This window comes from Misgurnus anguillicaudatus, chromosome 20 (genome assembly GCF_027580225.2).
Source record: "Misgurnus anguillicaudatus chromosome 20, ASM2758022v2, whole genome shotgun sequence".
Taxonomy (NCBI): domain Eukaryota; kingdom Metazoa; phylum Chordata; class Actinopteri; order Cypriniformes; family Cobitidae; genus Misgurnus; species Misgurnus anguillicaudatus.
In genome coordinates, this window is record NC_073356.2 from 24,935,605 (window position 1) to 24,962,818 (window position 27,214).

At 37.5% G+C, this 27,214-nt stretch overlaps 3 protein-coding genes across 4 annotated transcripts; 2 read left to right on the forward strand and 1 right to left on the reverse strand.

Annotated features, from left to right (window-relative positions):
- The first annotated feature begins 4,120 nt into the window (after nucleotides 1–4,120).
- On the forward strand, nucleotides 4,121–9,232 carry cldn35 (claudin 35). Its single transcript, XM_055220281.2, has 2 exons — nucleotides 4,121–5,739; nucleotides 5,879–9,232. Exon 2 carries the CDS (start codon nucleotides 6,003–6,005, stop codon nucleotides 6,687–6,689), a length of 687 nt encoding a protein of 228 aa, XP_055076256.1. The 5' UTR covers nucleotides 4,121–5,739; nucleotides 5,879–6,002; the 3' UTR covers nucleotides 6,690–9,232.
- Nucleotides 9,233–10,983: 1,751 nt separating this feature from the next.
- Nucleotides 10,984–14,319, reverse strand: airim (AFG2 interacting ribosome maturation factor). Its single transcript, XM_055220282.2, has 4 exons — nucleotides 13,953–14,319; nucleotides 13,692–13,871; nucleotides 12,920–13,038; nucleotides 10,984–11,339 (listed from the first exon to the last, which is right to left on the reverse strand). Exons 1-4 carry the CDS (start codon nucleotides 14,219–14,221, stop codon nucleotides 11,302–11,304), a joined length of 606 nt encoding a protein of 201 aa, XP_055076257.2. The 5' UTR covers nucleotides 14,222–14,319; the 3' UTR covers nucleotides 10,984–11,301.
- A 132-nt stretch (nucleotides 14,320–14,451) lies between these two features.
- On the forward strand, nucleotides 14,452–18,346 carry cdca8 (cell division cycle associated 8). 2 transcript variants are annotated; one of them, XM_055220280.2, is made up of 11 exons: nucleotides 14,452–14,604; nucleotides 14,715–14,815; nucleotides 14,899–15,027; nucleotides 15,258–15,295; nucleotides 15,633–15,705; nucleotides 16,256–16,320; nucleotides 17,193–17,272; nucleotides 17,503–17,598; nucleotides 17,689–17,818; nucleotides 17,894–17,980; nucleotides 18,096–18,346. In XM_055220280.2, exons 2-11 carry the CDS (start codon nucleotides 14,722–14,724, stop codon nucleotides 18,129–18,131), a joined length of 828 nt encoding a protein of 275 aa, XP_055076255.2. In that variant the 5' UTR covers nucleotides 14,452–14,604; nucleotides 14,715–14,721; the 3' UTR covers nucleotides 18,132–18,346. The 2 variants fall into 2 exon arrangements, with proteins under 2 accessions (XP_055076255.2, XP_055076254.2); XM_055220279.2 differs by having other exon boundaries at nucleotides 14,453–14,604; nucleotides 17,190–17,272.
- The last annotated feature ends 8,868 nt before the right edge of the window (nucleotides 18,347–27,214 follow it).

Consider the following 27,214-nt stretch of genomic DNA (forward strand, 5'->3'; position numbering starts at 1 on the left):
AACCTGAAAAAAAATAGTTCTGCTCAACACAAAGATATTTCGAGCAATGTTTGGAACCAAACCGTTTTTAAGCACCATTGAATTTTATGGTATTTTGTTTTCCTATAATGGAAGTCAATGGTGCACCTGCTTCATTACAAATATCTTCTTTTATGTTCAGAAGAACAAATTTATACAGGTTTATAATAAATTGAGAGTAAATAATAATGCAATTTTCATTTTTGGGTGAACTATTCCTTTAGATCAGAGCTGGCCAAATGTGGACCGCCGGGCACTTTTATCCGGCCTGCAAAGCAGTTTATAAAAATATGTTTAAAACAAAATGGACAGCAAAATAATTCCCAAACAGCAGACAGAAGCCAGTATGTGTACTAAATATAGTAGTAGAAATATTGCCATTTTTAAAGACCAGGATGTTTTTAACATCATGATGATATGTAATAATTATCTAGCAAGCACATGAAATGATGTGCCCTTAAAAAAAAATTAAGCATGCTTTAACTAGTAAGCACATATATATATATTATTTCTTGTAATCACAAATTTACTATGGTCTCACCATGACATTTTATTTGTGGTAAAACTGTGGTAATACAAATGGATATTCATCTGCTAAAAACACGGTTACAACATGATTAATCTCCCTTATGATGATAACTGTAAAAATTGGTTACAATTTTACTATGCTAAATATATTACTCAAGACTGTAATACTATGTTTTCTTCAGAACTGTATGTGTCTAGTGATATTACTTTTATCCAAAATATGAAAGTAGTGAAAAGAAAAGTGTTCATAAAAGTAGGGTCTATAGTACAGTAGTAACTGATGTTGATTTGGAATAAAACAGGCTACATTTGTCGTTCATAGTATTTTTTAAATTTAAAACCTGATGTGGCCCTTAAGTTAGAAAAGTTTGCCCACCCCTGCTTCAGATTAAAAATGACCCATGCATGTTTTGCTGTGTGCGTTCCCTGGGGATTGAACCGATTACCTTTGTGTTGCTAAAGCAGTGCTCTGCTTCTATGGATGTGCCTCAAATGGTAAATTTTATAATCAAATCTTAAAATTTTTAATATTGGTTTTGATATTATGGTGGTTTAAATATTGTTTGGACATGGAGGTCCCTGCTACAAAAAGTCTATGGGTACACTTTTAAAAATAAAGCTGCTACTGCTGCTACTGTACATGATGCCATAGAGAACTGGTGCCGGCCGCCGGCGGGCCCCATAGAGGAATCATTTTTGGCTGTATGGTTCCATAAAGAACCCCTCAACATCCAAAGAACCTTTCTGTTTTGCAAAAGTTACTTTGTAGTGGAAAAAGGTTCTTTAGAGTAGTATTTGTCCACCAGGGGGCTGGATGGCTTTCAAGCTAAAACAACTTAAAAATCTACATATTTCTTAGTGTTTTATTATTTTTGTAAAGATACACATCTGTCAAGTTATACCAAGCTCTAGTATATTTTATTTGCTAGAAATGATAAGTTGGGGGGCCTTCAAAATATGTTCTGGACAATAAGGGGGCCTTGAAGTGATAATAATACATTTTATTTTATATAGCGCCTTTAAAAGTAGCATCTCAAAGCGCTTCACATAAAAGATGAAATTAAAAGATACACATAACATTAAAGGCACTAAAACTAAAAAAATAACATAAATAACAAAAGCCGATAAATAACAAGGTACTCACATAAAAGCTAAAAAAGTCATTGAGAGGGGGGTTGAGAACCCCTTCTTTAAACTTTCAAAAGGAAAAGGTTCTTTTAAGAACATTTGCCTGAATAGTTCTTTGGGGGATACAATTCCTTATGTAATACCCTTTTGGAATAATGTTGTGGAAGGTATACCATGGGAGAAAGTATGGTCTTTGCCTAACAAGTATCTGCTTACCAATAAAGTAAAAGAAGTAACATTTAAGTTAGTTCACAAAAGTTACCCGTCTAAATCCTTTCTCAGAAGATATAAGCCAGACATTGAAGTTACCTGCTGCTTTTGTCTCTCTTCCGAAGAAGATGTTATACATTTATTTTGGCAATGTACTTCTGGACAGAATTCTTATTGTTTATTCAATCTTCTTTTGTTAGTGATTTCTCTTTTTGTTTTAAAGATGTCTTTTTTGGATTATTTGACTGCTTGCAAGAAAATACAGGCAATTTTTATATAATTAATTTATGTTTCCTGCTAGCCAAATTTCACATACATAAGCAAAAAAGTATTGGATCCAAACCTCTGTTTTCTTTATTTAAAGATGATCTGGACAGGTACATGGAAACTATTCAGAGCTCTTTTTAATCCTAAAGCAATGAAAACTATATCTCTCTATTCTTCCTTTGTGTCCTTGTAATTTGTATACTTGCATTATTGTCCTCTATGTATTCCTGGCATTCTCTCTTTTTTTCTCTTTCTTTCTGTATATAAAAAAAGTTATTTGGGGAACCAAAAATGGTTCATTAATGGCATTGCTGTGAACCTTTCATAGCACCCCTATTTGTAAGAGTGTATTATCATGTTATGAACACTAGATGGCCACACTTCCCTGCTGAAAAAAAACAGCATACCAGCAAGACCAGCAGCAATGTGTTTTGGTGCTGGTTTGATAGTGAACACAAGCTAAACCAGCATCAAACCAGCATCAGCACCAGCATTAGCACCAGCATCCCATGCTGGTCATACCAGCATATGTTGTGTTTTGGTGCTGGTATGCTGTGACCACCAGCTAAACCAGCATAGACCAGCATAATTCCCATGCTGGTCCATGCTGGTTTGATGCTGTTTTTTCAGCAGGGTTACAACGGCTTACTCAATGTTTATCAGTAGCCTACTAACCAGCTATAGCTATCTTGCGATTTTCATTTAACGCTTATTTAACTTTGCTAAAGTAGTTAAAATCATGAAGAAACACTTTTAGCCTTAACTTAGTTGTATAGACGGTTTCATCGGACGCACGTGATACACGTCTGGATCCGAACCTTACTTCCGGTTTCATTTTTTTTAATGGTCTGACTAGTTGCTAAACTGGGTAGGGTTGCACCAGTCGTTCGTAAGTTCTTACTTAAACTGGGACGTAAAGTCCAAACTAGAGGCTTAGTAACTACTAGCTAGTTTATAACTAACTCTTTACTTAATTCGGTTGCACCATTTGTTCTTAAGGCAGAACGTAGCTAGTAGGTCGTAAGATCTCTGTAAAGTAATGCGTTATCGCATAGAATGACGTCTATTTTTCTTAACCCAATCACAAGCCTTATAATGGGTAAACAGGAAATAGTCTGAACAGTAGGCCTACGTAATTTCAAACTCATTCTTGTCTCGTCTAAGTTAAAAAGACGTTAAAGCAAACATTATCGAACTCAAAACATTACACTTTTAATTGAAAATATCTATCCCACACATGGAGGAGAAAATAAATAGGAAGAAATTTTAAGTCTTATTTTAATTGATGGATGCACAGAAAATTAAACAGTTCTTGAAAACTCGTTGATGAACTTGCGTCTCTTCATAATTTATACGAGCTCATCGATGTAATATAATCTGGCTGACATCTTATTCCAATCGTTATTCATGGACAGAGGCTTACGTAAATATTTAGTTACAACGTATTGTTACGTTTAAACTAAGTTTAATAGTGCAATGCAAAAACATTCAGTAGTGCGTAAGTTGGAACTTAGTGCCCATTTACGTCGTAACTAACCGGCCCCTGATCTCTTGAACAAATGCCTCGTCGAAAATAACAAATGTTTTGGTTTCCTAGGTAATCTATGTGCTGTTTTTTTGCTTGTTATATAAATAAACTACGTTTACAGTACTTTGTTGTTATTATTAGCGGAGTTTACCGGAAGTTAGGTGCGGACCACGACAGCCGCTTGTTTATGTTGTTACTGCTGAAACGGTCTATATTGAAGAGTTTGGTTCCAAAACGAGATTAAATAAAATTTTTATTATGATGTTATCATGTTTTTATTGTGTTTTATTTAGCTGTGTTTTTTTTGTTATGAAGGCTTAAATCAAAACAAGCCAACTGCAGTTTGATTGTTATTAATTCGAATGCACAATCAAAAAACGAGACTAGTTATCTTAACTCTTCACATATTTTTCCAAATTCTTTTAAATGCACAGTCTAAAACAGCATACCAGACTCACATTTCACTACAGGTTGTATTTGCATATAACTGTGTATGTGACAAATAAAAACGTTGAAATATTTCTGTTTTACTCCACAAATTTATCAGGGTGGAATTAGGATACCACCAAATTGATATTTGCTCTTCATACATCGTATTGATAACATTGCTCTTACATTTCATTACACGCAACTTTTCCATTTAAATGTTATTTTCTAGCAGTATAAAGCACACTCGAGCTTCTATGTACCATCAGTCTGCTGTCTCTCTTTTGTTTGCCCCCCTGTCATTTCCACTCCTCTCTCATTTCCTGTGTCCTGTTGTCATGGCCACTGTTGCCAAGGAGAGGCGGCCACAATAGAAGGAAATGTAAACCAGAGATCTTGTAGCCGTAATATTTTATTCATCAGCACAGACACTAACGTCTCCGGGTTATAGAGCGAGGCGAAAAAGAGGGCGAAACACGTTCAGATAGTTACAAACAAATTATCTTTCCTTGTTCTTTATCAAATAAATACACTTTAAAATGCATATTTTTATATTGATAGTAACACAGCTCTAAACAACACAACACTATGTCAATTCATTTTCAAAAACCGGGCAAAGCATTATATTGTATTGATGTAATAAGCATTATATTGTATTGATGTAAACAGATCTGTACTTCACACGTCACACTGTTAAAACGAAATACGTTTTAGGAAAGTTTTACAAGGAATCGACTGGCGTACTGCAAAGTGAAGTTTTTGCAGTTAGTCATTCCAGTCGCCCTCATACATGCCCATACTTCTCTCTCAAAGCAAGATTTTAGTCATAACCTATTCACCAAAGCCAAAGCACATCTGTTTTAGCAGCGGGTCAGTATTTTTAAGCCCCATTGTTGAGGGCCCTAAATTATTTTGTTGTTAATTGATCCTCTGACAGACACCACACTCGCCCTCCCTCCTTTCTCTTGCCCCGTCTCCCTCTATACACTGCTATTTGCTTTCTTTTTGGCTTTGGTCAGGACTGTTTCTGAAAAACTGGCACACTAAACACCTGTAAATGTTATCGGGCCGCCCAATAGACGATCACCGCCGTGCCTGCAACTAGCCAACCGGTGCCGGTTTTGTTGTAGGGAGGGAAGAGGAGACTGCTTTTGTCTTTGCTTAAGTGGTTTGAGGCACGACACCCTTTTTGTGTTTCGGCTGCCCTTGATACGAAGAAGAAGAAGAAGATATTGTCCTTTGGGTTTCATCCTCACAGAAACCAACACGTGTTGGTGTGTCAAATCTGAAGAACTTATATGCAGCATCAATTGGATTTTTAACTCAAGCAAAACTGCCGGATAATTTGCAAAGGATTGTGCCGTTTACGTTAGTCTTGATTCTTTCAACATTGCTCAAATTCTTTGGTTTGTTTGGGTCTTTGGAGGTAATCCAGCCGCTGCCTCCATGTAACAGTATCAAATTTAATCTGTGTGACCCGTTTGGGTAAGTCAACACCAACGTGGGTGGCAACAGAGGCACACGTCCCGATGATAAGAGGAGATCTTTCTTTACAGAGAAGAGAACGAGTCCGCTGCCACCTACTTCTGCCATCTGGACGTAGGAACTTCAAAGTTTCAGTCGGTCCAATGTGGGTGAGCTGAGACAAGTGACAGATTATTTTGGAGATCTTGAATTATTCTCTGTTTGAGTACCGTGGATGCCCAAATTGAGGTTTTACGAAAGTTTGTTTTGAGCCATTGAAAAAGGTTTAACAAACTTTCACTTTTTCAGGAGTAATAAGAGGATTGGCAGTCGTGCCAACTTCTGACAGTTATCCCTATCTGGACCTTCTGCCAGCGGAAAGGTGTCGTCGAGGTTGTGGCCCGAGGAGGCGTGGTATTCAGAGGGTGGCGATATGGTGAACACAGGAATGCAGCTGATCAGCTTTACCTGCGCCGTGACAGGCTGGGTGATGGCTATAGCGGTGACGGCGCTGCCCCAGTGGAAGGTCACGGCCTTTATAGGCAGCAACATCCTTACCTCCGAGATCGTCTGGCAGGGCATATGGATGAACTGTATCTACCAGACCACCGGACATATGCAGTGTAAGACCTACGACTCCATGCTGGCTCTGCCACCTGATATCCAGGCGGCACGGGCTCTGATGTGCATTGCCATCTTCTTGGGCTGGTTGTCCTGCACCGTCTCTTGCTGTGGCATGAAGTGCACCACCTGCGCCGGGGACGATCGCCATGCCAAGGCCGGCATAGCTCTGTCCGGTGGGGTGCTCTTCATCCTGACGGGCCTGTGCGTCCTAGTTCCGGTTTCTTGGACAGCAAATACTGTGGTGCAGGACTTCTACAACCCTAACGTTCCCCTGCAGCACAAGCGGGAGCTGGGTCAGGCCATTTATTTGGGATGGGCGGCAGCCGTGATCCTTATGATCAGCGGGGCCGTGCTGAGCAGCACCTGCCCACACATCGAAAGAGGGGGGTACAGACGAGGGTTCACGGGCCGTAGTTTCGCCAACTCTAGGCCTTCCGCACCCGATCTCCCCAAGCCCATCACCACCAGCACCTTGCCTCTTAAGGAGTACGTATAGGGAGAAATTTGAGCAGATGTTTGTGATGTAAAGTGCTAATGAGAGGCTAAATAGGGAGACTCAGTTGGAATTTAAATGTGCGCTCAGTAAATATTTAGTTTTTTTTTTTTGCTGGATAGAGGCGCTTGCCGCTTGATGTCCAGTAATTTCTTTACCGTTTGTTTCCTAGCTCCCGCTTGTTTAGTTGTTTTATTAATTTTTTTTGGTATTGGTGGATCACACACATGCTTATTCATACTAAAGTATAGGCTCTTATGTGGTGTTTAATTTGTATATTGTGTTATTGTTGTTATGTTCGGTTTGCTTGTTCTATAGATGTACCTAAAAATTATGTTAATGCTTTACACACTATCAAAAAATAGTTCCTAGCTGTCACTCAGGAAGTAAAATTTTTTCCATAAAATGTACCATTTAGTACCATTATCTACATTTGAGGTATTATTATGAACTCTTTAGGTGCAATGGTGTATTTTTAAAAGGGTACTGCCCCAGTGACAGCTTGGGACCATTTTTCTGAAATGTATAAATCCTTAAAGCTGAAGTGTGTCATTTCTCTGCTCCTTGCATCATCAAATGAAATTGTGTTTTTAAATTTCCTGGACATTCTTATTATTATTTCTCGGTTGGATTAATAACCCAAAACTTTCAAATGTTGTTTCTGAATAATAAGATGGGATGGGGAAAAGGATTTTGATGTAGAAAAAAGTTTTGGCTTTGGCTTTTATAAAAATTATTTATTTTGCTGATATTGCTGGTCAAGTGATCTCAACACTGCATACGCCACAGGAACCTCTTCATATGTTAATGAACATCACGTGATATCTTTCAGAAGTATTATTCTTACTCTTATATAAATTTGTATTTAAGGCACAAAGTTTTCTCTGTTTGAGTGCTAATGGTACTATATCAGTATTGTAGTGGGTCTGAGACTAAAAGGTCCCATTCTTTCTGTGTTTTTGAAGCTTTGATTGTGTTTAGAATGCGCAATATGACATGTGCTCATGTTTCATGTGTAAAATAAACCGCAGTATTTTCACACAACTTACTTATCTGTATAGCGCTGTTTTCCCTGTCCTAAAAAAGAGCTGATGTCTTCCTTATTCTATGAAGTCCCTCCTTCAGAAATGCGTATCGAGTTCTGATTGTGTAGTTTGTTTAGTGTGTTGTGATTCGATAGCAGCTTAGCTTGCCGTTAGCTTAGCTTGCCGTTAGCTTAGCTGGCGACTGACGTATTCCTGTGGGCGGAGTTTAGTCAAAAAACTGTTCTAGTGACGTCATTAAAGCAGGAAGTAGAGGACTGTAATCCAAACCAGCCGTTCGCTGTAGGCTTTAAAAGACAAATTTTGTTAAAGAAAATATATCGCCTGGCAGTGAACTTTGAGGTTTATCATTTTACAGGTATTATTTATGCTATTATAGCAACATTACACACGAACTAAAAACGGGATCGGAAAGAACGTGACCTTTTTATCATTGTATGTTATGCTCTCATGAGAAATGTGGATGGTTACACTATGCTATTTATGATTATTATTATTTAGATTAACTTTACCGTTTTGATCTTTATTTGATTTTGTTTAAAAAGCCCGATAGCACTGACATTCAAGACCTATCTTCAGTGTCTTCCCATGCATAAAGGGGCCATGGCATGAAAATCTGACTTTTCCCATGTTTAAGTGCTATGATTGGGTCCCCAGTGCTTCTATCAACCTAGAAAATGTGAAAAAGATCAATCCAGTAACTTAGTTTTGTTAAACCATTCTCTACAAGCACATGAAAAAATAGGTCGTTGAAATTTGGCTCTCCTTATGATGTTATAAGGAGCTCTTATTATAATAATACCGCCCCTTAATCCGCACTATCCAACCACAGCACTGCCATTTAGTGCACAAAAGCACAATTGAGTTTAAATTGCAACAAACCACCATCATTGTGATCAGTGTTTGAATTTCATCAGCTCATTTGCATTTTAAAGGACACCCAAAATGGCATATTTTTGCACACACCTACAAAGTGGCAATTTAAACATGTTATAATAAATTATTTATATGGTATTTTGAGCTAAAGCTTCACATATGTGCTCTAGGGACACCAAAGATTTATTTCACAACTTAAAAAAATCTTGTGCCATGGCCCCTTTAAATTGTTGTGTTGACAAATTACAGATCAGTGATGTTGTCCTTAGATAAAACGACACATTACTTATTGTGTTTGTTGTGAATACTCTTTATTGATTGAAAATGCGAGCTTTAAACTGTGTGATGAAATAAAAGTGTGATTTGACTGTTTAGTATTAACAGTGAGCTTACTTCATCTCGCACGCACACACACGCATTGGGTCAAAAAGAGATGAACCCAGCCATGGGTTAAATTATCCCAGAAAATTTTTATATTTGACCTTACAATGGGTTAAAACAACTCAGCAGAGGTTAAATTACAACCCAATGGGTTGGGTTTGTCCCTTTTTGACCCAGCATTTTTTAGAAAGTAGTACATGAAGAACAAATACATACAGTAAACAATTTATTTTTATTAAACGAGTCAATACAATTCACATGAATGAAACAGATTCCACTGATCTACAGATAGAAAGCCTCAAAAATGGGTCAAAAAGTCCTGAGTGTTAATTGGCTCCAGTTACAAAATATAGTTTCAGATCAAAATTGCAACAAAATAACTTTTCTGCAAAATGTAGCAATGAGAATGGTGACACAGCACTCATTTATTGATTTTTTCAAGTAACATTTTAATGCTTTTGATCTACACTATATTGCTAAACATTTTGGGACACCCCTCCAAATCATTGAATTCAGATGTTCCAATAACTTCCATTGAAAGGAACTCTTAAGGCTTCATCATACCAAGATATTTTGGACAATTAAATGCTCCTAACTTTGTAACAGTTTGGGGATGGCCCCTTCCTGTTCCAACATGACTGTGCACCAGTGCCCAAAGCAAGGTCCATAAAGACATGGATGAGCGAGTTTGGTGTGGAGGAACTTGACTGTAGGGGTGGGCGGATCGATCTAAATATCGATAGTATTGATGCCAACACTGGTATTGGTATCAGATCGATACAATTGTAATTTAATCGATACTTCAATTTAAATATCCCTCCTCTATGTTCATTATACTTTGCTCGTGTCTTCTACCTCTACAATCCTGAGCAAACGCTTCTTTCACGTCCTGGCCCACTTTGCTACTCCTCCCCCTCCTGCTGCTCTGCTGTGATTCGTTGTTGTGTCGTCACGTGACTCACTGACACAACGCGCCGAGGCGCAGCGAACTGAGTGAGAGATCAGGATGGCCGAGAGGAAGAGAAGCGTTGTGTGGAGCTATTTTACGGCTCTAAATAATAATACTGTAACTTGATACGTGTAAAAAGTAATAATTGTGTGCACTTTATTTCATTTGCTTTTAAAAACAGAAAAAAAGGGAGAGAATTTTGTTATTCTTTTTTTTTTTTTTAAAAGGTTGTAACAAATTAATTCTACAGTTCCTAATAACTAATAATTTTGTGGACTTCAATACTTTAATAAAAAAGCCTAAAGAATTTATCATTCATTCACCTCAGAAATAATGACATACTGCTCTCCCCTACACAAAAGTATTTTTTTAAAGTAAAAAGTATCGGATCGGTATCGGAATCGGCAATACTGACCCTATATGTATTTGGTATCGGATCGATACCAAATTTTGCAGTATCGCCCACCACTACTTCACTGGCCTGCACAGAGTCCTGACCTCAACCCAATAGAAGATCTTTGGGATGAATTAGAGCGGAGTCTTACATCAGTGTCTGACCTTACAAATGTGCTTTTAGAAGAATGGTCAAAAATTCCCATAAACACACTCCTAAACCTTAGAAAGTCTTCAAAGAAGAGTTGAAGCTGGTATAGCTGCAAAGGGTGGGCCAACTCCATATTAAACCCTATGGATTAAGAATGGGATGTCATTCAGGTTCATGTGCATATAAAGGCAGGTGTCCCAAAACTTTTGGCTATATAGTGTAGGATGCATAGATCTGGCAAAGACAAATGTACTCTGCCATAAAAGATCAATAAATTACAGTTAGGTAATAATTTAGTCTCAAAGTGAAGATAAATTTATAACCTTTCATATGGTACCATTTTCCTTGATCTACCATACTTTGTCGAAAAGTTACAAGGCATCCTGATCATCAGACACCCCGTAGGCAAATACCGTATACTCGCCTGTGTACAGTGAAATATCTTGAAACTTTAGCCAACCAGCACCTTTATCACATGTTTTCTAATTCATCTAATAAAATGTATACAAATTAACACATTTTATTTCAGAGGTCGATAATTTCCCAAAATTTGTAGACCAGTATTTTTAGTGTGTGCTGGACAGATCAGTGATGCTAATATACAGTCCACGACAAACAGTTCATATCCTTGTCTTTCAGGGAACTGAGTTCCTCCATTACCATGCAAGATGTAATACTGTACATGAATTTAATACCTTCAGGTAATAAAATGTCTCTTCAAGGACTCTGGTGGCCCTTTAATACTTGATGCCATACTAAGACGAGTTAGCAGGCACAAGACGTGGCAGCGGCCTGCCAATCATCTCCAAGCTGTTATTTAGCTTACATGTCCATGAAGAATGATACTTGACACAGTGCATCTGAAACACACAAGTATTTTTTTTAAATACATCAAATATAAATGCGTGCTTAAATTCCATGTGTGCTTAAACTTGGCATGCAAACTAAGAGACAAAAATCTCTTTCTTAAACCTTAAGGGAAGGTTTCCTATACAGGGCTTATCCTAGTCCCGGACTAATATGCATGTTTGAGCTGTCTTTGTTTAAATACAACTTGCACCAACATATCTTAAAATATATCGTGCCATTGTTTTGTCTCAAGATGCACACCAGTAATGTTTTTGTAAAAGGTATGTTTTTAAAAAATACTTAAATGTCCTATTAACTACACTCTTAGAAAGGATGTGTTAATTTTTTACACATCTTTGTGCGTTAAGCTTTTAACACATCATGTGTAATTTTATCATTTTTTAACACATGTGTAATTTTATCATTTTGTGTTGATTTTGTGTTAAAATATAACACAAATTGTGTTAAAAGTAACACAAAATGTGTTGTTTCAATAATAACACAGAGATGGGTGGATTCTGGCACAACGCATGTACTGTGTTGTCCCAGAATCAACACTAATGTGTTGTTTTTAACACATTCGTTCTAAGAGTGTAAGCTTTAGTACTGTATTAAATTATAATACTAATAATAAAGTAATAAATTAATTATATCCACAAATAAAAGTTTACACATTCATGCATTGATTTGTGTCAATAGAAATCTACACACTATTACACAATATTACAGGCCATGTTTACATTTGGGATCATGTAAGAGTTTGTGACTATAAATGCCAATAGGACTGCTGATTGTTATTTTAGTTAACTCTACTAACTGAATATGAGATGTGGATCATTCACATAATCTTCATGTTGAAAACAGGCATAAGAAAAATCTTCTGTAAAGCATTGTGCTGCATGTACACTCACCTAAAGGATTATTAGGAACACCATACTTATACTATGTTTGACCCCCTTTCGCTTTCTGCGAAACTGCCTTAATTCTACGTGGCATTGATTCAACAAGGTGCTGAAATCATTCTTTAGAAATGTTGGCCCATATTGATAGGATAGCATCTTGCAGTTGATGGAAATTTGTGGGATGCACATCCAGGGCACGATGCTCCCGTTCCACCACATCCCAAAGATGCTCTATTGGGTTGAGATCTGGTGACTGTGGGGGCCATTTTAGTACAGTGAACTCATTGTCATGTTCAAGAAAACAATTTGAAATGATTCAAGCTTTGTGACATGGCGCATTATCCTGCTGAAAGTAGCTATCAGAGGATGGGTACATGGTGGTCATAAAGGAATGGACATGGTCAGAAACAATGCTCAGGTAGGCCGTGGCATTTAAACGATGCCCAATTGGCCCTAAGGAGCCCAAAGTGTGCCAAGAAAACATCCCCCACGCCATTACACCATTTCATTAATGAGAAATTGAACATGGGTTCCTAATAATCCTTTAGGTGAGTGTACATATACAGTAGGTTTAGACCTGTATATGTACACATTTGTTCACTCCAAATCCCTCCTGACTGCCATTAATACCAAATGTAAATGAAACCAAACTCTGTAACCTTATCTGATACAGAATACTGTTGAAATACCTGTAATTCTCTCCTCTTTAGTTGGCGACTGCAGAGATTCCCATCTCTTTGGTGCCGTTTCCATTAATGTGACATCGGTGGGTGTTAGCATCTGCAGAAAGTTTCTTCTCTGAAGTAATCTAAGCATGACGCTGAGGAAAACCCTGTGTTGCTTGGGCAAATATCATGCATATACATACTTCAAACCTGAACAAATGTATTCACACATAACAATGTTTATGAATGTAATACACACTAGTCTGACACATACATGTACAGATGTATTGCCAAATCATCAGAATGGCTCAACCAGGGGCCCGGGGACCACTAGGGAACCTCAAAAATCCAAGGTGTCTTAATGTTACTTAAAGGTGGAGTCCACGATGTTTGAAAAACGCTTTGGAAAAGGAGACGGGCCGACTACCAAAACACACTTATAGCCAATCAAATCAAATCAAATGCCGGGTTGCGTATGTGTGGGGCGGGTCTATCAACAGAAGGTCCAGATTCTATTGGGGTAGGGGCGTGTTTGTTTAGGTGATTTCAAATATCAACATTGGCTTTCAAACATCATGGACTCCGCCTTTAAAACAAGATAAAATTAGGTATTAATAACTAAAAATCAATAAGTTAGTGTTTGGATATTCATTTAACAAATACACATCAAATACACACATTGTATTCCAAGCTCTAGAATGTTTAATTGGGTAGAAATTGTGATTGGGGTCCCTTTAAATATTGATGTGGACGATGAGGAACCTTGACACCAAAAAGCTTGAGCTTTAAAGGATACTGGATGCGGAAATATCTATCTGCATCTTGAAGCCACTCCAACATATCTGAGATGGACGGACAGGTGGCTGATCTGTTGACACAACATGCAATGTCAAGACTGTCTGTGTGTTTCTCATAATACTGGAAAACAGCAGCCACGTGCTGACTGATGGTGTTCCTCACTGTCTGAAGAGCATCCCTACCAGTAAAGACAAGATCGTGATTAAAACGTGTTTTGATGACGCATTCTTTTTGTTAAAAATAATGAAACAGGACTTACATTTTCTTAGCTAACTTTTCCAGAACTGTATCCACGGCCAGTGAAAGTTTATAATGAAGGCGTTCTTGTAAACGAGGGAAGCGGGCCAGAGGTGTGTTCGCTAGCTGAACGTTTTTCAGCGCCTTCAGCTGATTCGAGAGGTTTCCAAGAGAACTCGTAAGAGGTGTGCATTCAATCAACACACCTTCCCAAACACTTTTATTCACTTTCAAAACATCAAAGCATTGCTTTAGTTGTTCGTGAAACGAAGCTAAAACCGGATCAGACATTTTTCAGATTCTTGATAACTTTATTTGAGAACATTAAAGTAACACGCTGTACATATAAAGCGATCGTGCACATAATAATAATAATATTGCGGAAGCCATCTTTTGCAGACATGCGGCACTAGGCAGACCGATCGGCCAATGGCATCAAAGTACTCTCTCTACAGAGCTAACAGTAAAACACTCAACCATTGGTCAGACTTAGTCAGACAACCATTGGTTAGCTTAGTGAGGTCGTATCTTATTGGTCAAGCGACGGAGGCGGAAGTCAAAGCTGCTTACTGATTGGCTTATAGATGTAGTGTCGTTATATTTGAAAAGACGCTCCTTCTCGTCTGTTGTTGGTGACGGTAGAGATAGTTCGTTAGAGGCAGAGCATAAACAAAGTAAAATAAATAGAAATACATTTTATAATACGTTTATTTTTGTTAATCTTTGATAATACAAACTCGCAGTCAGTTTCGAGTTAACGAAACATTACGCTTTTGTTTTTCAGATTCGCCATGGCACCGAGAAAACGCACCCAGAATTCAAAAACCAAGAAAAATCCGAAGACGCGCAAACTGGAGGCTTTTCTGCTTGATTTTGACGATGAAGGTCTGTTGATATCATAAGTTACATGCTGTAGAAGTTGTAGTAGATTTTAAACCATGTTAATGTAACTTATTCTTTGTTTTCAGTTCATACCATTGTTGAAAGGTTGAAGGAAAAGACCAACCATCTTCTGAAAGATGCAGACAACCTGTATAAAACGGCACTGATCAAACTCCCCATGGCAGTGAGGAAAATGAACTGGAGAGAGTACTGTAGTAAGGATGTTTTTATTATTAACGTTACTTACGGAACTGTCACTTTTTAATAACGTTACGTTTGCAGCTGCGGACGTTTAGGTTCCCAGCATAAGTTAGTTACCTTATATAAAGTCAACGTTTTATAATGTAGTTACTTAGTAAACTATCCAAATAGATGTAAGGATAATGTTAGTTTTCTGATTATCGTTTGATTGTTATTCTTATGATTCCTCTGCTCATTCCATTAGACTTGGAGAAGCCAAAGTCACCAGTGGATGATTCAAAGGTACATGTTTTTTTATGTCCCATTAAAGGAAAACAACACCGTTTTTCAATATTTTACTATGTTCTTACCTCAACTTAGACTAATTAATACATGCATATCTTTTTTCAATGCGTGCACTTAATCTTTGTACAGCGGGTCATGCATTTGTTAGCATTTAGCCTAGCCCCATTCATTCCTTAGGATCCAAACGGATGAATTTAGAAGCCACCATTTGTCTTAATTGAGGTAAAAACATAGTAAAATATTGAAAAACTGTGGTGTTTTGCTTTAATGCTTGACATTGTTTTGGGTTTTTTTTGCAAATTGATCAAGAATTCAAAATTCTCACTGTGTGTAGGTACGAGAGGAAGCTGCCCAAGTGGAACTTGCTATTGCTAAGAATCATGCAATTCCTGCCGAAGTTTTAACAGGTACATTTTACATCTGCTAACTTGTATAATATACACGTAAGCAGTTGGCAGATGCTTTAATCCAAAACTACTTCATTTACAAGCTATATAATTTTATCAGTATGTGTTCAAACCCATGACCTTTTGCGCTGCTAACACAATGCTCTACCACTGACCTATACATGTTTTTAAAACAGCATTTTATGCATTATCACTAGGGCTGCACGATAAATAGCATGCAATACCACGCGCATCACGTCAGAAATGCCGGTTCCTTGATTAGTATTAAATCGCCAACAGCTGCTTTCAGATGGCGTGACATTAACTGCACAGAGCCGTAGTTCACAGACAAGCTGGGCCATATCGCATACATATCGCAGGCGATACGTCCGCGATAGTTAATGCAAAATTGCCCCGATTGTCAGTGATCTATCGCTCTGTGTAGTTAAAGCGGCTGAAAACAGCTGATGGCGATTTACTACTACTCAAGGAACCGGCATTACTGATGAGATGCGCGTGACAAACACATGCGATTTATTGTTCAGCCCTAATTATCACTCTTTATCTATAGAAACCAAGAACAGTGCAAACTCTGAGGATGAAAACATTGCTCCCCTAAAACCTACGGTGAAAAAGGTCAGTAATTTACCTCATACTCCCATGTCTATCTGCTGAAATGAAGTAGAGGAGTGCACATTAACTCTTTCCCCGCCATTGACAAGTTATCTCGTCAATTAAGAGAAAACATTTCCCTGCCAATGATGCTTTTCTGACAAGTTTTTACGGTAATCTGTAATGCCACAATTTATCTAAAAAATCTAACTTTTTAAACACTTAACTTTGTATGTTTTGATCTTGGTTCTGAATCTGATATCTAACAAAATTGCTTTACAAAAATGCAATTATTTCAGCATTCTGCTCAAAATATGGTTTTTTTTGAAGAAATCTATCCATATTTAAGAAGTTATAAAAACAAATGAAGATAGAATGAATCTTTTTTCACCCCGTTTTGTTTGTTTGAAACCAGAGGGTCTTTTCTTTCATTTGTTATATTTGTATGTTTATTTATTTATAGAAGAAAAAAATCCTGGAAGGCATTTTGTAAAAATCACTAGAAATGCTGGCAGGAAATGAGTTAAAGGGACAGTTCACCCTAAAATGAAAATTCTGTCATTTACTCACTCTTGTGTTGTTACAAACATGTATATATATATTTTTTTCAATTTCAACACAAAGGAAGATTTTTGAGGAAACTGATCAGAAGCCCCATTTACTTCCATTTGTTTTTCTATTATGAATGTCAATGGGGCTTCTGGTTTTGTTACAAACATCCCTTAAAATATCATCTTTTGTGTTAATCAGAACAAAGAAAGTTATAGAGGTTTGTAACAACATAAGGCTGAGCAAATGACAGTGTTTTAGTTTTTGGGTGAAATATTCCTTTAAAGCCCACATGTTGTCATGGTTATTGGTAGGAACAATATGTCTTTCATTATAATCTCTAGAAGAAAGCACCAAAGAAGGCACCTTCAACCTCCAAGAAGGCCAGAGCTCTCTCCGTCAGCAAGCAGGGCAACACCATACGCAAGTAAGGAAGTGAAATAATCAGCCTATTTTAAATTTGAGTTTGCAATAGTGACACATCGCACAAATAGTGCATGGCTCTATAGGCTTCAATAGCCTCCAATAATAGTTGCGATCCCATTTGTGCCTCTAACAGAAATCACACGCTTTACCTTTTTAAGTTGCCCATTAAAAGGCCAATGCATTGTTCACTTGCTGCTACGTGTGAAGTTCATGCTTTTCCCTCACTTTTAGGTCTACAAGAAAGCCTCTGGTCACCCCTGCTAGAACTTTACTAGAGTCTTCAATAATCGGTCCAACACCACTCATGACACCACGATTTGACCCCAGGTAAGTACTGACGCGTGCCATTCATTGTGCCCATGCAAATGAATATTTACCAACCCTTCATATATAAAATACTGCCGTTCTCTCTGGCAGATTGCCGAAGACTCCAGCAGTGAGACTTCCAAAGCACAAGGAAAAGGTGTATAGCATGTCTGTCAATGGCTCACCCATTTCTGGGAGTGCAGACAGTATCGTCATTAGTGTTCCTCTTGGAAATGGAGAGGTGGGTGATGTCTTGGTACTAAGCAGCACTGACTGGATAAAACGCATTACCAACACTTTTTATTTGTCCTTTCAGTGTATTCAGCTGCTGGCCAATGAGATGGACTCCGTGGATCTGAGTCAGCTAGATGAGAATGCTTTACGGAGTATCAGAAACCTTCAGGTATATGTTGCTGCCTTTATTAATTCTTAATGATAGCTTAATGATTAACATCTGTTTTTGGAAATACCACTTTTCTAAAAGTGAGAAATTGATGTTCTCTTTCATCCTTGTGCAGAATCGTCTGACAACTCTTTGTGGAACATCAAAGTGAACCCATTTTCAACATGAGATTTGTAAAGCACACTGTCCTTTATTTTTCCTTTGTTCGATCGTCATTGTATTTTAAGACTGATTTTATTCTTGTATGCTGTGAGCTTTTAAAGGATAAATGTAAATACCATTAGTAGTAGTTTTGTATCGGCCATTATCTTTGTATTGTGTTCCAGCTTCTGTAAATATGACTTTTAAAAAGACCACATTACACAACCCTAATGTCGTATGTATTTTTTCCTTATTTTAAGCAATGTACTAAACATGGTTTTTGGGGTGCAGCATAGTGTTTGATTTTGGTTAGAGACATCATGAACTGATGTACTGCATATTATGTTCATCTACCCTAAATTCAATCCCAAAATGAAGTGTCTCTTTCTTAAACTCATCTGTTTTTCTTTTCATGTCAAATGCAAACGTACATGCTACTCTATCCAATGAAAGTAAACACTAAATGAACTTTGACAGCGTCTAAAATTTGTCTGTTCCTTCCTGCAGTATTGTTTAAACTGGATTGCCCTCTGGTGGCTGTAAAGTAAACCTATGGTAGATGAACTGATATTTTAAGGGATAGTTCACCCAAAAATAACAAACCTGTATACATTTCTTTGTTCTGATATTTTAAGGAGCGTTCGTAACCAAGCCGTTCGTGAGCCCCATTCACTTCCATAGTAGGAAAAAATACTGTGGGAGTGAATTGGGCTAATGAACGGTTTGATTACAACCATAAACCACACAAACACATTGTATTATACCAAATACACAAAATAACGTTTTTAGCAATGAAATAAGTGCACTGTAAAAATCAAAGCAGATATTAAGTAGGACGTAAGAGATGTAACTATGGTTAGTAAAGTGTATTTTATAGACTGAAACTGTATGTCTTTACAGGTCATTTAATTTGTCTTTCTGTTCATATACACTCTGGCTTATTTCTAAACTAAACCTGTTTCTATTTCCAGTCTTTATGAATTATTAATCTTGTTTACATTACTAAATTATCAAATCACTGAGATCTTGCATCTCATTAATACTTAAGCAGATCATTAGAAAGACCTCCAAGCAAAAACACTAAACTCAAAGCACTCAATACTTGAGGAAATATGTAGGGGTCAGTTTAGTTCAAAAATGCCATTAAGTAAATACTTTATAGATTTGGTTTGTCCTCAAAAGAGGGTGAAGTACAGTAAGTGCATACCTTTTTAAATATAAGGAGGAAATGGCCAAATTTGTGGGGAGATGGATTGTCTTGGCACAACTTTCACCTACCAAGTGAGGGTGCAAGTACAGTTTGCATTCCTTCAATCCTGGAGAACCCACGGGTCAAATTTGGCCAATGTTCATTGATGCTATGAAAAGGGTTCTCCAGGGTTCTTTTTGTAATATATACAAAAGAGTTTAAATATAAGAAATCAAGAATGTTTTTAATTTATACCATTGCCCTGATAATGCTATTTTATATAACCAATATCAACAGGTTTGGCAAATAAATAATGGAATATATACAATGCTTTTTGTACAATTATTTCTTATTGTATTGTTTTGGTTTCTCACATGTTGCATAAAATAAAACAACCTGAGTTATATCTATTACATCATATTGGGGTGTTTTCCCAGACAGGGTTTAGACTAGTCCTAGACGAAAATAAATTTAAGAGCTGTCCAAACTGAAAACAAGTTGCACTGACATTTCTTTTGCCATTTGTTTTGCCTCAAAATACACACAAGTAGTGTTTTTAGAAAAGCATGTTTGTTAAAGGAAAACGCCACCGTTTTTCAATATTTTACTGTTCTTACCTCAACTTAGGATGAATTACTACATACCTATCTTTTATCAATGCGTCCACTTTTAATTTTTGTACAGCGCTTCTTGAATGCATTAGCATTTAGCCTAGCCCCATTCATTCCTATGGCTCCAAAAAAAACATTTTATTTTGTGCCAACTACTCATGTAACAGTCTTTAAACAGGGAAACATGGAAGTGTTTGGTGGTTTCTAAATTCATCCCTGTTTGGAGCCATAGGAAGGAATGGGGCTAGGCTAAATGCTAACACATTCACAATGTGCTGTACAGAGATTAAGTGCACGCATTGAATAAGGATATGTATGTATTAATTTGTCTAAGTTGAGGTAAGAACATAGTAAAATATTGAAAAAAGGTGGTGTTTTCCTTGAAAAGTAGATGTTTACTAGGTCTAGTCCTGGTTTAAGCTAATCCCTGTCCTGGAAACCACCCCAATGTATATTATTGCCTATAGAGACAGAGCGCAGTTATGCAAATTTGAAAACCACGCCCACCGCAGGGAAAACAATCCAACCGTCTCCATTGACTTTGTATTGCGAGAGGCCGCCTCCTTGTCATTTCTGGCTTATAACAAAAAACTGAATAATACCTAAAAGCTGCTGTGTGACAAGGTGTACAGCTAACAAGCCAAAAAAAAAAAACATAAATAAGTTTTTATAAGCTGTCGAGCTCAAAAAACGAGCGTTTAAAGACACAAAAGTGGAAACAGGCAACTTTTCATAGTACTTCTTCTAGTAGAACTGCGTGCACTAGGGGGAAACGAAGTCGGCGATCCACTTTATTCTCCTTAAAAGCTGGGTTTTACGGCTCGACAGCTTATAAAAACTCACTCCTGGGTTCCCTGGCTTGCTAGCTGCACATCCCGTCCCACAGCAGCCCCTATGCACCATTCTATTTTTGTTATAAGCCAGAAATGACAAGGAGGCGGCCTCTTGCAATACAAAGTCAATGGAGACGGTTGGATTGTTTCCCCCCGGTTGGCGTGGTTTTCATGTTATTACGGTATATAGATTTACTGATTTTTGTATATCACTAGAGGGCAGTGTGCACATATTAATGTTATTTTCTTTACACCATCACAGCACAAACCTTTATAAACACTCAAAATCTTTGTAAATTTTCCAAAGATAAAGCAGAAGATTGGACTTTTGTAGTTTATGTGGAAAGAAAAATCATTAAAATATATTAAAGTAAATGAAAAAAACAGAACGAAATATTTCATAAATCACATCTTCATGTCTTTATCTCTGCACCACCTGGTCAGTAATCCTCGCTGCTCCTGTGTCTGACCTTCAGGGTTGGGATGAGTTGGCAAATGCCTCCGATTATTGCTTATAATACGATGCCCCCATTACAGCTTTTGGTAGGCAGAAGCTCCTCCGGCACACACGTTTTAAAGCTATAAGACAGTGTTCCCCAAATCTTACCCTGGAGGGCCAGAGCACTGCAGAGTTTAGCTCCAACCCTGATCAAACACACCTGAGCAAGCTAATCAAGCTCTTCATGATCACTAGAAAAATCACAGGTGGGTAAGTTTGATTAGGGTTGGACCTAAACTCTGTAGTGCTCCGGCCCTCCAGGGTAAGATTTGGGGAACACTGCTATAAGACATATGTATATGCTTCACATCCCTTCAATTCCCTCTTCTATTAAAGATCAGAGCTGAAGACATTTGAACAGATGTTGTACTCAGTGAGGCGGTAGGTTCAGATCCCCTGTTAGCAGAGATCACTGTATCACAGCTGCTTCTGGATCACATTCAGGACCACAGTTATGGTTGAGCCATTGAACTGGAAAATATGTTACCTCTTTTCTAGATTCCAGAATAATATGGGGTCTTAATAGTTGAGCATTGACCCCTTACTTATCTGTTGGATAGCTATATGCAGTTAGAGAATGCTCAGAATGCATATCAGTTGTATTATGGGGTGTCTAGCGCCAAGTAACTACTTTGCAAATTGTTTATTTTCATTTCCATTTTTCAGGCCCCTTCGTACACTTTTTTATTTGTCAAAACAAATCGTTTTTTCATTATTAGCAATCATGTCTAACACATCAGAGGAAAGCTTTCCCTGCATGCATCATCATGTCTAAAATCTAGAGGAGACGGGTGTCTGATTATGCAGCGGGATGGAGGAAATTGCCAAATTTGTGGGGAGATGGATTGCCTTGGCACAGCTCTCACCTGCCAAATGAATTCCTCCGTCTGCCCTGTTCCCCTTACGGGACCATCCGTCACATGAGTCCTCTAATCGATTTATTCACAGACTTTCAGTCTGCCACGCTGGCACCTCCTTTTCACTTACTTCAACTAGAATACAGCCATACATGGCGCTGATGGGATGTTGAATTCGCATGGTGTGTTGAATACAGTATGAAAAATTTGGGATGTTTGAAGCCGTGTTTTGGACATTTAAGGTTTGTTAAACAACAGATGGGTTTGTCCATATTTTACCCATTAGAGTGTATGTATTTATTTTACAGATCTCACTTAATGTAGGTCATTAATGAACTCATTTGTGTCTCATTTTCATATCTCCCAAGGAATTTAAGATGAAACTAAGTTTGAAACTAAGAGAACATAATTTAGTCTCCCCAGATATGTTAAAGTAAGATGATGAATACATTTAGACCATTCAGATTTAATAAATTACAATAATTTTTGAGTTGGCCCAGATTAAAGGTGCAGTGTTTAAATTTTAGCGACATCTAGTGGTGAGGTTGCAAATTGCAACCAACGGCTCAGTCCACTGTTGAAACGCATAGAGAAGCTACGATAGCCACCACCGGAAAAATGTCATCATCGATGACACCTTAGACAAAAAAGTTTGTTCGTAAAGGAACAGTATGTAGGATTGTGGCCAAAACTGGTACTACAATCATAAAATTTGTGGCTAAACTTGGTACTGCAAGCACACAACTGGTGGCCAATATACAAAACGACAACATAAACATCAGTTGAAGGCTGCAACTCCACTTTTTAAATGACAATATCCTGACCGGACCACTGTTGTCAGTGATATTTGGAAGTATTTGAAATGAAAATGATTTCTTAATGTCTAGTGACATATCAGGGGCATTTTATGATTAATTGATATAAATTTCTTACATACTGTTCCTTTAAGTGCTTCTGTAGAAACATGGCGGAACAAAATGGCGACTTCCACGTAAGGGGACCCCCAGTGTATGTAGATAAAAACGTCTCATTCTAAGGTAATAAAAACATAACGGTTCATTATAAAAAAGTCTTTATACACTTCTAAAAATATAGTTTTGTATATTATTTTGCATTTCTGTCAAGAGATCCTTTTAAAAATTACACACTGCACCTTTAAGAGACAACCCAATTAATAAATGTAAAAGATAATAGGTGGCGAGGATTATTACTAATATTGCATCAGCCTGGCCACATACCCTCTGCCAAATTGTCTGCACCTTAATGGTGTTTTGATGGGCCACCCTTCTGTCACCGCAAAGCCAAGGTGATACACTAACAAGGGCATCTGCTGCAGAAAAGGCGTACTACTTTACAATCGACTTTGCAGATGAACATAAAAAGAGCCGTCAGGATATATTTTGCCCTCTTCGCACATCCAATATGTTACTTTTTCTGTCAGCAACAATAAATAAAGCACAAACATCAAAAAGGCAGAGGAAAGAGCCTCTGACACAGTAAAACACAGCTATGGCTATTTCTTCTATGCCAGACCATAGGGATTTGCTATTATATGAAAAAAAGGGTGTTGTGGAGGTATAAAAGACACAGTTGAGAAACATCCTTGCTTGACACTGAGAATAAAATTAGGTTGAGAAACTTACTCGTCTTTGAAAAAGATAAGTCTCCTTAGGTTAGCAATTGTGCTTTGGTTCATAGCCCCCTTCCTCTTAAATGCCTCAATAAAGTCTATCACCCTATTTGCGAAAGTAATATGGCCCAGTGCAATCCCAAATTACATATAAATGACACAGCAAATTGGAAAATTAGGAGAGAAGGGAGAAGTAATTTGCAAGCAAACAGGGTAAAACCAATTTATTAGAAGAGCAGGGAGAAAAATAGCCACAGCTACTGTCATCCATAAAATACACGAAACTCGGAAACATTTCCTAGGTCAAGTATCTGCATACAAACAAACTATTAAAATGAGAGGGGTGCCATTTAAAGAGCACCTATTGTCCGATTCATGTTTTTACCTTTCCTTTGGTGTGTAAGTGTGTATTAGTACATGTTAACGATATGCAAAAGGGAAAAAAAACCCAAAGTAAACGATGACACGAGTTATCGTCTCCAACTAAGTCTCTTTTATTGGACTACAACAAACACACGGATTGTAGTCAACAGTTTACTTCCTGGGTTTGTTGATGTATAGAAGACGGACATTATCATAATTCCTTAGCATTGAATTGTGACTACATTTTTCAAACATGGTAAGAAGCGCCACATTTCCGACTGAGGTCAGAGGTATTCAGGCCAATCACAACGTACAGATTAGCTGGCCAATCAGGGATACAGTGCTTTAATAAATCAGTGCGTTTCAGGAAGAGAGAAAATCTGGAGCTACAAAAATGTACGATATGTGGAAAATAATGTGTTATTTGAATCATAAACCACGCAAACACATTGTATTATACTAAATACAAAAATAGCGTTGCTTTTTGCAATGAAATAGGTCAAAATTAAAATGTACAATTTTTATTTTTATATGTAATATTGTAGTGTTTATTAAATGCAGCATTTCCTTTTGTATAGTCATGTTTTTGAATGGTCGTGCATCATTTCCTCAGTTGCCACTGAGACAGGAGAAATACAGATTTCAGTGTTGCACTTCCTTCTTTCAATGATGTAAAAATCATAATTTTGCATCATTGAAAGCAGGAAGTCCAATATCTTTGTTGAGCGAGTGAGACTACAAACACCCCTTTTCTTGGTCAAATAGGCACCAAATTCTAAATGTATGTTACATTTCAATTACAAATATGTCGCACTTTCAATAAAGATTAATGTTTCTACGGGTGAAATGGTCCTTTTTTAGTCATTGAAGTAAAAATAGCAGGCTTTTAATTGCTGTAAATGTATGGATATCCAACATCATCAAAAATATTTTACAAGTATGTAAGAACAGGTTTGTACTCTAAAAATCTTTTATTTGTAACAAATAGGAGATAAAGAATTTACAAACGTGTGGAGAGCCGTTTCAGCACTCGGACAGCTCCATGTGTTTTTTTAAAAGCATTTAAAAATGTTTCTCATCTCTCCATATCCAGGGGTACAGAGTCTGTCACGCCGGGAAACGGGAATCAGGACACATGTGCAGGGTTCACATAAAAGGATAACATTTAATATAAATAACATAGAAAACAAACACGGGAGTCAAACAACGGGCAGAATAAATATACAGGAACAGACAGGATGGAGACAGATGGCGACAATGCTCCGGCAAGTAAGTATAGCACAAACAGGGGTATAAATACAGACAGACTAACAATGCACAGGTGTGATGAGGAAGGTAATTAATCAATGAATTGTCCAGGTGATGGTAATCGGAACAGACACAAAACATGACACAGATTTAATCGTGACAGAGTCATCATATACAATAATCAGTGAGGTAGCATTTAAAAAAACATTTAAAAATAGGTGCAATATTTGCATTTGTTTAAAGCAAAACATTTAACTAATTACCAGGCTACAGGTAAAACATCTCTTTACGCCTTCTATAACGTCTCGTAATCGATCCTCATTTAAATCCAAGAGACTCAATAATAATAATTTACATTTTAATCCTTTAATTTTTCATATTATAAAAAGGGTTGTATTCTGCTGCGCATCCATGTGTGTGTGATAAGCAAAGCATCTTGTCGTCCCATATTACGAACGCGCTCATTAAATAACAAAAACAATATTGCGCCATAGACTTTAGACCAGGTTTTAGTTGGTCAGTGGCGTAGTCCATTTTAGTCGCCTAGCATCACGCCTACAATGCGCCTGAACACACCTCATTTTCAGATCAGAACGCCAATGGGCACAAAATTGGGCACAAATGCATTTGGTATTTAAATAATGTGCCGCTAGACGTGAAAATGATCATTGCGCCGGGTTAAAACTAACAAAAGACACTTGCGTCACGCATTGCGCTGCATAGGGCCCATAATGTATCTTTAGGTACCAATATACCTTTGAGGTACTAATATGCACTCATTAGGTACAAAGATTTACCTTTTAAAAGGGTACCGCCCCAGTAACAGCTTTGTACTTTATTCTGAGTGTATACATTTTTTCTTGAATTATTCTGAGTGTTTTATATATTCATGTTGTTAATAGAAGCATTTACTGCCTTTAAGTACGCACATAGTGTCTGGTAAAATGCAGTTTTCTTTGTTGTTTGTTTGCTGACCTTCTTAATCATACTCTTTGAGGAGAACAACTCGCTCAGGCAGAGAGCTAGCTGTGAACATTCAGATACTGAAAAATAAACAAGTGTTAGATAATGTTGTTCATTCTAAACCATACATTTTATACAGCCCTATATTTAGTTAGGTGATAAGACAGTTGCTGTATATATGTAGTGGCTTTTGAGAATCCCTATATGCTCCTGTTGGTGGTAATAACACACCAAGAAAATATAACAGTGAACAGTTTGAAAACGTATCATTTTAAAACACACATCTTGCTTTTTCCTTTTTTCCTCTGTCTCTCTTTATCACACCTCTTCAGCAACCTATTTCGATCCTCCTGCCAGGTGAGTATCTGGACTCCATACATGAAGGTTGCACAAGCTGCAGACGGCAAGCCAGTGTGAGTCCAGAGAGTTTCGAGTCTCTGGTCTGAGGTTTCTGACCGTCAAATGGGCCCTGTGGGCTTCACTGGAGAACCGACTCCTCTCATACCATCTGTCAACTTGTTCCTGAAACTTCCACCAAGGAAACCTATCCAATCAGAAAGCAGAGGGCAGCCATGTTGGATTACAGCCATTTCCATGCTGGCCTTGTAGCAAAATGTTGTACTACACTAATTAATTTAGTTTCATTTGCACAAATAATAGATGCACATGCCGTTCTCTCTCTCATTAAAGATGTTTTGTTTATGTTTCACCTGGTCTACCTTGAAGACATTATACAAAGGAACCAAATAAAGGCTGATGATGTATAGCTGACATGTTCAAAATTGCAAACAATAGGAAACATATTTTAAATAACTTACATGTTGCCACATAATGTATGCGTTTTTCTTTCTCAGAAAGTTTAGGTGTGGTTCAGACAGTTCTCCACAAGCCTCTTAAGTT

Bases quoted from the DNA above. Each gene is read 5' to 3' on its own strand.
- cldn35 (XM_055220281.2), top strand. From the start codon at position 6,003: ATGGTGAACACAGGAATGCAGCTGATCAGCTTTACCTGCGCCGTGACA.
- airim (XM_055220282.2), bottom strand. From the start codon at position 14,221: ATGTCTGATCCGGTTTTAGCTTCGTTTCACGAACAACTAAAGCAATGC. The intron at 13,039-13,691 runs GTATCCTTTAAA...CGTCATGCTTAG, and splicing joins GATAGATATTTCCGCATCCA to ATTACTTCAGAGAAGAAACT. The intron at 11,340-12,919 runs GTATTTCAACAG...TGTGTGTTTCAG, and splicing joins TAAAGAGGAGAGAATTACAG to ATGCACTGTGTCAAGTATCA.
- cdca8 (XM_055220279.2), top strand. From the start codon at position 14,722: ATGGCACCGAGAAAACGCACCCAGAATTCAAAAACCAAGAAAAATCCG. The intron at 14,816-14,898 runs GTCTGTTGATAT...CTTTGTTTTCAG, and splicing joins GCTTGATTTTGACGATGAAG to TTCATACCATTGTTGAAAGG. The intron at 17,981-18,095 runs GTATATGTTGCT...ATCCTTGTGCAG, and splicing joins GGAGTATCAGAAACCTTCAG to AATCGTCTGACAACTCTTTG.